Here is a 15,727-nt window from a genome sequence, read left to right as displayed (position 1 = left end):
AATAACCATAAATAAATTATTATTATTTATTTAATATTTTGTTTAAATAATTTATTTTATTTTTATAATTATTAAATGTTATTTATTAAATTATTAAATTTACAATATTATTAATTATTAATATTTAATTATTAAATTTAAATTATTTATTAATATTTATCATAATTATTAATTATTTAAATTATTTTTTTTTAATAAGCTTTATCTATTTCAACTAAACATATTGAAAAACTACATAAACAAATTTAAATAAAGTTAAAATTAAAAAATAATGCATTTAAATACACTAAATAAATACAGCTGATAAACATGAGGTAAGTAATCGCTTTTCGATCATTACTTTCTTTGATATATAACATACTCATTTACCAGTTTTACCTGGTTACCATTTCTCTATTCTATCATTTATCGAAATATTTGCATAAAATTCTTCTTTTACTCTTTGGCTGGAATTATCCTCTTTTTCCCCCTTTATTACAGGGTTTTTCATCTCGAAAAAAATATGAAGTATTTACATACTTAAGAAATCAACGCTGCAGACATTAACTCCCATTTATATTGACCGCACTAAACACATCCCCCACACGTTTTTTAGATAAACAATAAAGCATAAGTTTGATCAGCTGTGACGGTCCACCGAACTTTCCCAGTGACTCTTAGAGACACTTAGGGTTCCTGTCATTTGATTTAATAATATTGACTTAAAATCGTAAGAAAACTAATATTAGTTGAAGGTCGCGTAAGGGACGCAGCAATAAATTATATTTGAGGACTGAAAAGTTTCGGCCTGAAGAGAGGATGGTTTTCTCAATAATATTGGAACCTACAATTAAGATTTGATTTAAATTCAAAATTGCTTTCAATGAAATTTAGGAATACTATTAATATTAGTACGCAGGTTGAGAATAAATAGTAAAATTTAAGCACCCGAGAGGACAAATTTAGTGTTAGATTTTTAACAGTAATTATTAAGGGTCAGGGCGACCTGATTCACGATGATCGAATAATTATACTAAAAAATAATGCTGCTACGAAATAAGAAAGAGCTAGGCTTAAATATTATAAGTTTCATATATATTTTTATTCGCAGTAAGCGTAAAAACACGGAATTCACGTAAAAAACACCGAGCGAGAGAGGAAGATTAAAACATCTTCTGAATTGGAACATTTTTGACCTATTTCACTAGCAACTGCGACCAAGATAAGTTGGGTTTTAGTCGCTGATGCAAACCTGGTAATGACGCCATCAATTCGAAAAACAGCCTCCTCATGCATTTGTTCAATGTTTTAAATAAATAAAAGCTCTAATTGGCTGTTCATGTATAAAAAAAAAGAAAAAAAAGAAAAATATATTGAAAACCGAAGCTTGATTCTTTAACAATATCACATTAAATTATTAAATTATTAAATTTACAATATTATCAATTATTTAATTATTAATATTTAATTATTAAATTAAATTTAAGTTAATTTAAATTATTAAATTGTTTATTAATTTTTATCATAATTATTAATTATTTAAATTATTTTTTTTATTAAGCTGTATTTATTTAAACTAAACATATTGAAAAACTAAATAAACAAATTTAAATAAAGAATATTTTGGGCGACCAAATCCAGTAATTTTCCTCATATAATCTTCAGTAAGATCTCTTTTGTATGCAGTTTCTTATTATAGCGCTATACACAAATTAAAATTTTGCCCTAGACAAGTTCAAGGATAACAGTGGATTCGTTTCGATAGTCCTACTTCATCACAATCATCAAGAATTACAAAAAAACGTGTAAGGAAAATTCCTATCCTTTATTCTGACAAGTTAGAAGAGAATTTATTTTTCTTCGATTGATTATTTATGTTTTATACGCAAACCTTATATCTTCGACTGTTAGAAATTAACCAACATGATGGCCTTTAGCTAACAAGCGCAACTGTCTTTTCTCAAAATTTACTTATTGATAAGACATTTTTTAATAGAAGATAATAACTAAAGAGCCCAAAATGAAATATTGTAGCAAAAATCTACACAAAATAAGATGCTTGTTTTTGCTTATCTTAATATTATCATTAACATTAACATATCATTAACATTCATTATTTTATTTTTTTTTATACCTTCCTTTTCTTCCTATAGATCCGTATTGATCAATTATAGATCCGTATTGATCAATTACAAATTTGAAACGTCTATATATAAGGGAATTTACAAAATAAGTTTTCTCTAGTTTAAAGGTGCAGTTCTAAACAAAAAAAATGGACGGAGTAATTGTTAAATAACTATGCTAATAAACTAAACTACTAATAAAACTATATTCTTCAGCTCAATATACATATTGATGATATGTATAATAAAAGTTTCTCTCTCTTTTAAATAAGTAAAAAAATAAGGTAAATAAGTAAATAAGGAAATAAGTAATAAGTAATAAGTAAATAAGTAATAAGGTATAAAGTAAATAAGGAAAGAGAAAAAAGATGTAGCACTGTCTGTGATTGTCTATTCATAAATAAATGAAGCAAGAAACTTGAATTTCCATTCAATATAACAATATGTAGCAAATCTGTATTAGGTCCCTTAGGAAAATAACATTCATTACTTCATCAATTATTCTTACATTTTATTACATTTAATTATTATTTCATCATTATAATATATCAATAACATTCATTATTTTTTATTTATTATATTTTCCTTTTCTTCCTTTTCATTAATCAATTACAAATTTTTATTTGTGTAAACATTTGTCTATAAGGGACTTAACAAAATAATTTTCATCGTGGACAATTTAAGAATCCACTTGAATTAGTTTAAAGGAGCAGTTTTAAACAAAAAAAACGGACCGAGTAATAGTTAATTAACTATTCTAATAAAATAAATTACTAATAAAACTCTACATTCTTCAGCTACGCTAATATAGTTGAGCTAATCATAACAAAAGGATACTTACCACTTGGAACGGCTGTCGCAGGTTTTTTCGATTGTACACGAGCTGTTGCATTATTTACCTAATATCAAAGTAAAAATAAATGTTATTTTTTTTATAAATTTGCACTGAAAGATGCCTCGAAAATATACTAAGGATTTAATTATGGCAAGAAATGGAGAGTCTAGATTTTAAACAGAAAAGCCATGCGATTACGGCTACAAAAGCGAATTTAGCTAAAGCGTATTTATTCAAACATTTTGCGTTTCAATCTTGTATTTTTCATGTGTGTTTTATTCAATTTAAACAGTAGTTTAAGCTCATTTGCGTTGAATTACCATTAAATCTGCAAACCAATCAGCAAGAAGGCAGGCCAAGAATCAATCCACTTGTTTAAGAATACAATAACTAAAAAAAGGTTTTGTTAATCACAAGATGCATGTAACATCTCAATTGACTTGTACAATGTTTTTATTGTATATATTATACATATTTTTATGTACATATTTTATTGTACATATTAAGAATACAATAACTAAAAAAAGGTTTTGTTAATCACAAGATGCATGTAAAATCTCAATTGACTTGTACATAGTTTTTATTTTGCTAGATGACTACTGAGTATTTTTATTCGAGAATAGGGGGGATAGGGTGTTCGAGGAGGATTTAACTAAGGAATTTTTTTCTAGCTATTTTATTCTCACTGCATTAGCGGAAATTCAGGTTTTGTGCAATTTTTTGCCTTTCAAAAGAGAAAGTTTTGTTGATTACAAGATGCAGGTAACATCTCAATTGACTTGTACAATATTTTTATTGTATATATTGTACATATTTTTATTGTATATATTTTTATTATTTTTCTATTTTGCTAGGTGAGTACTGGGTATTTTTATTCGAGAGGAGGGGGCTGTTTGAGGAGGACAAGTATGGAATTGTTTTTTCTAGCCATTTTTATTCTCATCGTATTAGTGGAAATTCACATTTTTGTGCAATTTTTTGCCTTTCAAAAGGGAAGGTTACAACATACCCTCCATCGTAAAATTTGGATTAATATTGAAATATTTACCTTCTTTCTTCCTTAAAAATTGCTAATTCGATATAACCCATGTTGTAAATTATCTGTAAGGCTGTACGGCTTTTGCAGTAAATAATTGTCGGTAATAAATTTATAAGAGAAACACGCTTGGTCGTTTTATATTTCTCAGTCAAGATTTGGAGGACCTCAAATGTGGTTTGAAATTAAAACCAAAATGTCAAGCCAAGGAAAATATTTTGTTCAATATTGGCCAGAATGCGAAAAGTAAACAGTATAAATTGAATAAACAAGCTTGTAGCATTGCAGAGCATCTACAATCACCTTCCGGGGAGATTTTTTTTAGTATTTTAAATAAAGTAGTAGGGATAGGTGAATAATTTAATTTTATAAAAAAAGACTATTATTAACTATTACAAATTGTCATTGTTTAGTATCTAAAATTTATTTGCCCTAAGGTATAAGCGTTGTATCACAAATTGCTAGTATCTTAGAGGATCATTTATGGAAGCACTTTAATTCAATAGAAAATAGTATCTACAAGTACCACTAAAACTTTGCATTGATATACAGAGACCTGCTTTGTCTTTGAGGTTGTCAAAAAATACTTTTTTACTTTCAGAGGCATCACAACATAAATAGCAACATAACAGAAAACAGTAATTTCTACACATGCAACATAGAGTAGGCAAGACACATGCTCAAAAACTACAAATCAGCAAGGTTAGTCACTAAAGAAAACGTGCCGCATGCTTAAAAACTGAAAAGTACCTTTTTTATGACAAAGTCGTCATTCTATTCATGCAAAGATTTTAGTCAATTTAAATAAAACTAATTTATTCCGCTCGACAAATATAAACTAACTGGAAAAATTTACTTCTTGAAAAATTCATATATTGACAGGCTTCTTAATTCATGCTGTTGATCATCTGGTGAATGTTGTCAAAACCAACCTAATAGGGTAAGCAAGGGTGAGGATTCATTCACAAAGAAAAGCCAAAATGGGTCTTAATTGGATAGAAAGTAGCAAAGAAGCAAGACAAGGAAAACTGGCATTTCAAACGGGAATATAAAAATATACGTCAGATGAATATAAGGATAGCCCACGAGGTATCAGTTTTACTACGACAGATTGGCCATTACAAATCAAAGTATATTTTCAAAGTTTTTGATATTATCGGTTCGATTTGTCATGTGTCATTATACATCAAGCAGCTTAGATTTAATGTCTAAGAAACCACCCCTTATCAACTGTTCTGTTTGTCATTTCAATTTATACCGCCTCTTTCGGTTCAAAGAGCACGAAAAATTATCGGTTCAATTTGCCATACGTCATTATACATCCTGCAGTATCCTGTTTGTCTTTTCAATTTATAGCGCCTCTTTCGGTTCAAAGAGTACGAAAAATTATCGGTTCAATTTGCCATACGTCATTATACATCCTGCAGCGTAGATATGATGTCTAAGAAACCACCCCTTATCAACTGTTCTGTTTGTCATTTCGATTTACAGCACCCCTTTCGGTTCAAGGAGTACGAAAAATTATCGGTTCAATTTGCCATACGTCATTAAACCTCCTGCGAAGTAGATTTGATGTCTAAGAAACCACCCCTTATAAACTGTTCTGTTTGTCTTTTCAATTTATAGCGCCTCTTTCGATTCAAAGAGTACGAAAAATTATCGGTTCAATTTTCCATACGTCATTATACATCCCGCAGCGAAGATTTGATGTCTAAAAAACAACCCCTTATCAACTGTTCTGTTTGTCATTTCGATTTACAGCACCCCTTTCGGTTCAAAGAGTACGAAAAATTATCGGTTCAATTTGCCATACGTCATTATACATTCTGCAGCGTAGATTTGATGTCTAAGAAACCACCCCTTATCAACTGTTCTGTTTGTCTTTTCAATTTATAGCACCCCTCTCGGTTCAAAGAGTACGAAAAATTATCGGTTCAATTTGCCATACGTCACTATAGATCCTGCAGCGTAGATTTGATGTCTAAGGAACCACCCCTTATCAACTGTTCTGTTTGTCATTTCGATTTACAGCACCGCCTTCGGGTAAAAGAGTACGAAAAATTATCGGTTCAATTTACCATACGTCATTATACATCCTGCAGCGTAGATTCGATGTCTAAGAAACCACCCCTTATCAACTGTTCTGTTTTTCAATTTAATTTATAGCGCCTCTTTCGGTTCAAAGAGAACGAAAAATTATCGGTTCAATTTGCCATACATCACTATAGATCCTGCAGCGTAGATTTGATGTCTAAGGAACCACCCCTTATCAACTGTTCTGTTTGTCATTTCGATTTACAGCACCGCCTTCGGGTAAAAGAGTACGAAAAATTATCGGTTCAATTTACCATACGTCATTAGGCCTATACATCCTGCAGCGTAGATTCGATGTCTAAGAAACCACCCCTTATCAACTGTTCTATTTTTCAATTTAATTTATAGTGCCTCTTTCGGTTCAAAGAGTACGAAAAATTTTCGGTTCAATTTGCCTTACGTCATTATACATCCTGCAGCGTAGATTTGATGTCTAAGAAATCACCCCTTATCATCTGTTCTGTTTTCATTTCAATTTACAGCACCTCTTTCGGTTCGAGGAGAACGAAAAATTATCGGTTCGATCTGACATACGTCATTATACATCCTACAGCGTAGATTTGATGTCTAAGAAACCACCCCGTATTAACTGTTCTGTTTGCCATTTCGATTTACAGCACCTCTTTCGGTTCAAAGGGTACGAAAAATTGATAAGACAGGCAAATACAACTTTCTTTTTGTGATTTAATAATAATAATAATAATAATAATAATAATAATAATAATAATAATAATAATAATAATAATAATAATAATAATAACAAGAATATTAATAGTTAGTTAATATTAATAATAATTAAAAGTTTCTAGCGCCACTGACTGTACAGCGCTAATCAGCAAAATTCAATTTTCTTTAAAATAAGTCAATTTAGATCAAACCTCTTAAAATTAAGCAGATCGTTCTGTTTTTAGAGTGCCCTTTTAACACTATTTTTAAAAATTTCTATTATATTATACTTTTTATCATACTTTTTATATTTTTTATTATACTAACTATTTAATTATTTTAACACTAATAACCTTATTTTTTTTTTGCCTATTTTAAAATAAACATGGCAAGGCAAGTTAAAACATTTTGAACGCAAATACGCCTATTATGCCCTTTTTGGCCAATTTCGCACTTTTATCTTCGATCCAATTTAAAGCAAAATTTTAAAAAAGAGATCAAAATGTCAACAAGTAATTTTATGGAAGTTTAGATAATTAACATTAGAACACATTTGTGGTAATGTTAGATGGCGCTTGTAGAAGGTTTCGAGTTTGATCTATTATCAGCTTAACACGCGTCTTTTCGGCGATTGCTCACAACTATTTTCACATTTAACACGTGTTAGTCAATTACATTAAATAGGTAAGTAAATCTTGAACGAGAAATATTCAGAGAAAAATAATTTCAAAAACGTGTTTCCATTTCAGCTACTGAATTTCAAATCCAAATTTTAACGACTTCTTAGTTTAACGAATTGCATCCAATCATTCATAGGTTGATGAACAACAATCATACATTTCATGTTAGAACCTGACTTTCTATGCCGTAAAATTTTTCCAGAACAGACAAGATTAAAATTACCAAAATTAAATCTTTAATCTTTGAAGTAAAAGAAATCCGGATATGGATAATTCCAGTATAAGAGATGTAGAAAATTTGAGTAGCAAACATATAAGAATATCTATAATTCAGCCTAGCAGGTTTACTATCTTGTCAACTAGTCAGCGAGTAAAATACGATTAAAGTTTCGTGCTCAAAAGATAAGAACTAAAAAAGCTAACTAAAAATAACTGGTAGATGCAAAAAACTAAATCGAGATAAAGCTAAATATTCTAGCATGCCAAGTATACAGTGTTATAACCAAATTAAAAACTCAATTCAAACAAGACACTGGCTGGGTTGCAACATTCTCCAAATTTTGAAAGAGAGAAATAGAAGTTTTATAAATTTGAACAGTTTTATAAATTAAAATGCCCAATAAACTCAAAGCACTCAAAACATAAGAGTCTAATTAAAAAAAAATTACAATAGAATTAAAAATAAAAAAGAATATTATGTAAATAAATAAATAATAAAATATTATGTTGGTAATCTCAACAAATGAGTCAAGTTTCATAAACTATTCCCAGGTAATACAAATTAAAAATAAAATTAGTCCAAGTGCCTATTATGCAAATACGCAAATACGCCTATTATGCCTTTTTTGGCCAATTTCGCACTTTTATCTTCGGTAAAATTTAAAGCAAAATTTTAAAAAAGAGATCAAAATGTCAATAAGTAATTTTATGGAAGTTTAGATAATTAACATTAGAACACGTTTGTGGTAATGTTAGATGGCGATTGTATTCCTATAAAGCTAAGTTGTACTACATTTTAATAATAATAATAAAAAAAAAAAAAAAAAAAAAAACCGAAACGTAGAGATATGGAAAATGGTAGATATTTTACTCTAAATAAAACACCCCACAATGATGTATAATAAAATCTAAAGCGTCACCAGAAATATGGCTCATGAAACATACCTTAGAAATCATAGAACTAGTATTCTTAGAAACATCACTTCACAACATAAGACTCCGTTTCTATCTAAATATTGAGATAACAACTTTACAATTTTCACAACAAAAATAAGGGGGGGTCACCATGACGTTAAGTCTTTTAGTTTTAATACTCAAACGCCAAAATGCGATCTTCGTGAAAGACAAAATTAATCATCGAAGAACCCTGTAAACATATGATTAGTAGGGTCCAGTGGCGGTTTTGGCCTCTCTTGCCCCCGGGACAAAAACTTGATTACCACTCCCTCCCCTCCCGTATTCCAAAATTTTAGGTCAAATTTCAACAAAATTTTCTTTTATTAACACAATTTTCATTTATCAACGAAATTTTTCATTTGTTTAAATCCGACTTTCCTTACCATATACAGGAAAAGATGCGGAAAAACAAAAATTCCGGATTCAAATCGCTTATACTTCCTAACAACTGTGCCATGTACTTTATTTTAATAAGATAAAAATTCAAAAATTACAAATGTTCAATTATCAATTTGAAATTTCGCGCCGCTATAATCTCAGCGCCAGGAGCAAATCCTCTCTTTGCCCCCTCCCTAAAACCACCTCTAATAGGGTCTGAGATAAGTAATTAGCCGAGATCTGAAAAACTCATGCAGCAACAGGCATTATTTCTTGTTTATACTTTTGCTTTATAACAATACTACCAAATCTAAAAGAAGAAGGAGGAGTGAAGAGACAGAACAAAAAGATAAAATTAATTCATGCACACCTCAATTTTTCTTCCCTCAACCACAGTCCCGTGTAGTTTCTCACGTGCTTTGTCTGCATCTGAACTATTGGCGAAGGTTACAAAACCAAAACCCTACATGCAAAAGAAAAACACAAATTGTAATACATATCAATAGAAATCAATTTTAAAAGAGAGACAAAGGGGGGGGGGGGCTAGTTGAGATTTCGGCATTATGGCCCCACCAGACTGAAACAGTTCATTAGATGCTTGCTTGGCTGAAAGTTGTAACTAATTTTCCATGCAAGATTTCTTTTCAATAACTATATTCATTTTTAATTCACTGAACAAAATAAGGCTGAACAGATTAAGATATATAGAATACTAATATGTTTTATTGAGGCACAGACATGATTTTATGCATTGAAAAATAGTGAAGAAATGGTAATAAAAATCATGTGGCAAACACGTCACCACGTTACCAAGTTATAACATGTTACCACGTTATAACATATTTATTTTCTTCCAGCAATGATTTTGGTTCCAAGAATATTCTTTATAGAATCAGAGGAAAAAGGAGGGTATTTTCCCAACCAGCTAACGCTTTGGAAAGCAAAAGAAAATAATTTGATTATTGATTTGCAGCTTCTAAGAAGATTGTCCTAAAAATAGACACAAAAACGTGCAAACTTTGAGGCTAGATGGAAGGATATACAGACGCGACTATCATCAAAACCTTCCTATATTTCAATTACAGTTGGTTTTGAATTTATTACACATGAAACCTTGTGACAGCGTGGTGTATAAGCGCTGTTCTCATGATCAATGGGTCAGCGGTTCAATCCCTCGTGTCGCAAGGAATTTTCACGCATTGACTCACCTAATAATTTCGCCTATTACACATGAACCGAAAATGGTTGATTGACAAAAATTGCCTAGAATAACATTGATTTTGGGAAAGAAAGATATACTAAAGATAGTACTTGAATTCCAGATAGCTAGAATCAAGTCAAACCGGAACTCGAATTCGTTTATAGTCATGGACAAAATCATGCCTGATCAGCTGTTCAGCCTTGTTCCACCTTGGCTGGACTTGACTCAAACTTGGATCATATTTAAATGTAGTTTCAAGACAAATCTTAACCAGAGACCCCTTCTCCTTCGCCTGGTGACGGAATCTTGTCTTATTTATTTTATTTCCTTCATAATAAAGACAAACGATTATTTGACTTTACCGAAAGTAAACGAGTATGCCAACACCATCTTTTTTTAGAAAGGCTAAAGTTACAACTGGTTTAAATGTCAGAAAACAGGAAGGGACTTAAAGCAAACATAGCATCTAGAAAACAAATGCCAAAATTAGCTAAACTAGATTATAGTCACATAACAATCTTTCACCCAAACAAGCTTGCAAAAAAGAACACTTTCTTTTTTAAATAAATCAAAGCAAGATAACATATCGGGCATACTACAGAAACCAAATTATTAACATCACCCATAAATCCCAGATCACCACAGGCGGTAGTTGTTAGAACGCTTCTTCCAAGTTGATGGAGATTATTCCTCATAGGGTTAACACTAATAAGCTCACTGGACATTTATAGCTTCTTGTATATTTTCAGATGTTTTTATATTTGAAAAATCAAAGAAACAGCTCCAGGTGAATTTTTCTTTACTTAATTTCATATCGATTTCTGCCCTGACCAGATGGGCAACTATTGCCCTAAATTTTCTGTTTACTTGAATTATAAGTTATGTCATGTTTATTGCACATTATAATTACACTGCAAGTTTTCCTTTTGTAAAAAATTAACTAGCCCAGTTGAGATAAAAAAGTCTTCGGTAATATCATAAATTTTTTTTCAAAAAAAGATTATCCAGTTTGTTCAATATTAAAATTATATTAAATTTTTTTTCCCAAAAGATAATTATTCCGTTTATTCAATATTCAAAACTAAAAAATAGAAATTTGAATATTCTTCAAAAACTTAGGACACAGTTACCCACTAGGCCTCCGCTAAAATTAAATTTAAACGCAATAAATCCTTAATATATTGCACACTTATTCGTCCCATAAAGGAACTCCCTTTAAATCCTTTCTTTCCAAAAACAATATAATGTTTAGGTTGCGGCATTTCCTTTAACATTCTCAATTGTCAAACCATATTTTTCAGTGGTATTTTAATGTTTTATTAAATCTGATAGTCAAGGAACTATTAGTCCCATAACGAGGCTAAAAAGTCCAATTACGACCGTCTAAGGCTTTAAACAAGTAGGGAAAATCCCTTTGTAAGTTAATCAAACGTCAGCTAAAACTCTATATGCATGTAACTTAATACTTGAACGGCTACGCACATAAATATAACTTCAAAGGAAATTTTCCTCCAGTCTTTACTATAAACAAGGCATATCAGTTATAGTCTCTAAAGCACGAATTACTCAACTAACCGTGTTGTCTTGAGTTTTCATTTCAATTTTTCACGAATCACACTTCAATGTAATCTCGATTCAGGTTCGTATTCTAATAACTCAAAGTTGATGAAATTAAGTCATCTAAGAATTTATGTCATCTGTACATAATTTCGATCACTTTACAAAATACGATCTCTACGACCATTTTATTAGGTCGATTATAAAACCGATCGCTTTAGCTGTCTCAATACATAAATAGAGGTAACGTAACATGTTTAGTAGGACATAAAAAGCAAACCTGAAAAAAATATGTATTAACTCCAGTTTTAATGTGAAAATGCTATTGAGTAAAAATAAAAAAAATAGAAAAAAGAATTCAAATTTACCCAAGTACCTACATTTTTGCTTTGCAATAATAACAATAATTACAGAAATCTAGCATACAGTCGTTGTTTCAACTATCATGGTTTTTTCTCTGATATATATATATATATATATATATATATATATATACAGAGTAATGACGAAAGAGGAAGATGGATGTGTGTGGAGCTATTTTGTCACAGGAGAGTTTGTCCTGGGATGAGTTGTCGATTGAAGTAACATTGTAGTTAAGCATGTTATCGTCACTAGATTGCATTAGAGATTTTCTAAAAGCTAACCTTCTTGGATACGCCAATACATATTTTAACATAAATTTGAGAAGTTGTGGACTTACGTAATTGAAGGATTAATACTTTTAAGTTAAGGTGGATTTTAAGGGGTTTCATTACGTCAAAAATTACAACCGAATCTTATAAATCAAAAGAAGACAGATTCACTAAATGATACAACTTGTTGGCTTTAGTAAAAACGGGTGAAGTTTTAATTTTTTGAAAAACTTTAAAAATTTTAACCATTTTCTTTAATATGTAGAGACTTCTCTTAGACCAGGTTTTGCCTTTAAGCTTGTAACATCAAAGGAGAGTAAGGACATTAATGTTCTACGAAACTGATACAGTTAAATAATTTTTGAATTTAGAATCTTGAAACTTCTTTCTAAATTTGAAAGAAGAACATATATTCGGATACATACACAAAACCCATTCAATAAATGTTCTTGTTTTTTAGAATTGAGCTAGGAGAAAAATAAATGTACTTATTCATATACTGTTCCACCAAAACGATGGTTTACAATTTGTTAAAACGAGATTGATTTTTCCTGCGTTTTCCTAGGGAGGGGGTTAAGAACATGGAAGTGCTTCGACGAGAGGACTTAAATTTTTTTTTTCCATGGTTGAATTTTAACCATTTTCTTTAATATGTAGAGACTTCTCTAAGACCAGGTATTGCCTTTAAGCTTGTAACATCAAAGGATAGTAAGGACATTAATGTTCTACAAAACTGATATAGTTAAATAATTTTTGAATTTAGAATCTTGAAACTTCTTTCTAAATTTGAAAGAAGAACATATTTTCGGATACATACACAAAACCCATTCAATAAATGTTCTTGTTTTTTAGAATTGAGCTAGGAGAAAAATAAATGTACTTATTCATATAGGCCTACTGTTCCACCAAAACGATGGTTTACAATTTGTTAAAACGAGACTGGTTTTTCCTGCGTTTTCCTAGGGAGGGGGTTAAGAACATGGAAGTGCTTTGACGAGAGGACTTAAATTTTTTTCAATTTTTTTTTCTTGCAAATGTTTTTAGTAAACATTGTAATGTATCTCAGAGCCTTTATTGAGTTTTCAAAAAACATTAAAAAACTGCGTTTAGACATTTCAAGGGGTGTTGTGAATATTTTAAATGTCTTAAAACAAGATAGGTCTCTTTCCGTCTTGGACAGCCGAGAATCTCTGTTTATGATAAATGAAACCAGATAAGATTTTCAACTGGGTTTTAAATTGTCTTTCTGGTAAAAGTTGTATAATGTTTAGAATTTATAGCTTGGAAATACGCAGTGAAAAAAGTTTCATTCTCCGTAAATGAATTTCTATGCTAAGATTGTTGGCAATCTCATCTAGCAAAATCCTTGAATTCTAAGCAGCTATAAAGTTTTTTCGTCACACCAAACTAATATTAGAACAAGATGCCAGCCAAAGGAAACTTGGTCTCGTAGGCCGTGATTCCTAGCCAAGTTTTAAGACCCTGGTTCCAGAGCCTTTTTTGTTGGAACGATGAAAACTTCCCGTCTCAAAGGAATTTATAGCCCAAATCAATTGCCCGTGTAGCAAAGAGATCTTGACTTGGTTAGAAACAGACTTGAAGGGAATAAAAAAACACCGAAATTTTATATTTCTAGAAGTTTCTAGAAATTGCGTTTATAAAGCAGTTTTTAGTGACATAATTCTAAGTAAAGTCATAGAATTCCTATTATGGTTAACGATTTTTTTGTTGAAAATTTAAAGTTACACTGGACTATATATGTACCTAGACGACTATTATCCTCTTTTTAATGATAAATTATGTAGATACAGCTACAGTAAAACATAGTTATAGTCGAAGTTAAAATTCCAGTCACAGTTATAATGAAATAGTCGTAGTAGCGATAGTTACAGCATAGGTCATTAAATCCAGGATTACAAGGTCTTTTCATAAGTCAAACCTAGTAATTTTATATATTTCAATGTCTTTTCCCCAATACTATTAGGGGACCCTAATCACCCAACTAGGATAAGGATTTTGTCTATATTTCGTCCCTTGTCAGAAAGTATACATGGAACGCAATCGCTATTGCTAAGGGTTTATTATCATCTAGAGTATATTAAAAAACATAATCATGTATAAGCATAAGCCAAATACGAAAAATAAACTATTAAAAAAAAAATGGTACCAACAAAAAATCTACGAAAAAAGATAGTTTAAGATTCTAAATGTGTTCTACCCTAATTTGTCAAAGATTTAAAATGCATTATACTTTCAAAATAATCTATATGCCCTAGTATACAAATAAAATAAAAAACAAGTTTTTTCAACTGAAGTAAGAACCAACATTATAACTTAAAACGAACAGAAATTATTGTGTGTACGAAAGGTTCACCCCTCCTCAATGCCTGGCTCTTTACGCTAAAGTTCGAAAACTGTCCCAATTCATTAAGAAGGACTCCTGAATCACAAAGGTAGTTTAATTAGAATAATAAGTTGTTTTTTTTAAGTTCTAAAAAAAATTTCGCGTCAAGAGTGAGGTATTGAGGAGGGGGCACCTCCCTCATGTAGGTAATAATTTCTGTTCGTTTTAAGTTTTAATGTTGCTCCTTACTTTCAGTTGAAAAAACTTGTTTTTTTTTATTTCATTTCTCAGTGATCGTTTTTTTTTAATAATACTGAGAAATTCGGCTCCCCCTCCATGGAAAATTCCCTTCCCCCACAAAAAATTCCTCCGTAAGAAGATCCTCCCACTTACCCCACTCCACCAGAAAAATCCGCCCTGTAGACGACTGTATACTTCCCAATAACAAATACTATACAATACAATGGACAAACTTGCAGCCCTTCCCCCCGGGGACTGTGGAGGGTTAAGTCATCCTCAATGACACAGTTATTAGATTTTTCGGCTATGCTGAAGAAAAAAAGTTTTCCCCAAATTTTTACCGGGTGACTTTGGGAAAAATGGGCGAGGGAGGAAGGTTAGCTGGCCTCTAGTATTTTTTGTCACTTAAAAAGGACACTAGAACTTTTGATTTCCGTTCAAATGATCGCTCTCTGGAGCTTCTATGATAACTGGTTCAATACGATCACCCCTGGGAGAAAAAAATAAATAAACACGGATCCGTGATTTTTCTTCTGCCAAAAAATGCAAAATTCCACATTTTTGAATATAGGAGCTTGAAAACTCTACAGTAGAGTTCTGTGGTATGCTAAATTTGGTGGTGTTTTAATTTGATTAAATTTGATTAAGATCACTTGATGTTTTGGGGGTGCTTCCTCCTTTGTCGAAACTTGGGCATATTTTCTCAGGCTCGTAACCATTGATGGATACCATTAACTTTGATGACTTTTACGTATTTTGAATAAGCATCTGAATTCTGCTCTTTTG

The 15,727-nt window shown here is 30.8% G+C and overlaps 1 protein-coding gene across 13 annotated transcripts in view; it reads right to left on the bottom strand.

The window, feature by feature from the left end:
* The window catches only part of LOC136039799 (RNA binding protein fox-1 homolog 3-like), a 242,340-nt gene that overhangs the window by 24,497 nt on the left and 202,116 nt on the right, over window positions 1-15,727 (bottom strand). For all 13 annotated transcript variants that reach the window (XM_065723687.1, XM_065723688.1, XM_065723691.1 and 10 more), the window contains 2 exons: window positions 9,338-9,430; window positions 2,944-3,001 (listed from right to left, as the gene is read on the bottom strand). In XM_065723687.1, the coding sequence (XP_065579759.1) occupies window positions 2,944-3,001; window positions 9,338-9,430 (151 nt within the window). The remainder of the gene's footprint in view (window positions 1-2,943; window positions 3,002-9,337; window positions 9,431-15,727) is intronic.

Source organism: Artemia franciscana, chromosome 20 (assembly GCF_032884065.1).
Source record: "Artemia franciscana chromosome 20, ASM3288406v1, whole genome shotgun sequence".
Taxonomy (NCBI): Eukaryota; Metazoa; Arthropoda; class Branchiopoda; order Anostraca; family Artemiidae; genus Artemia; species Artemia franciscana.
The sequence above is the reverse complement of the archived record's forward strand: the minus strand, read 5'-3'. Positions and strand labels throughout refer to the sequence as shown.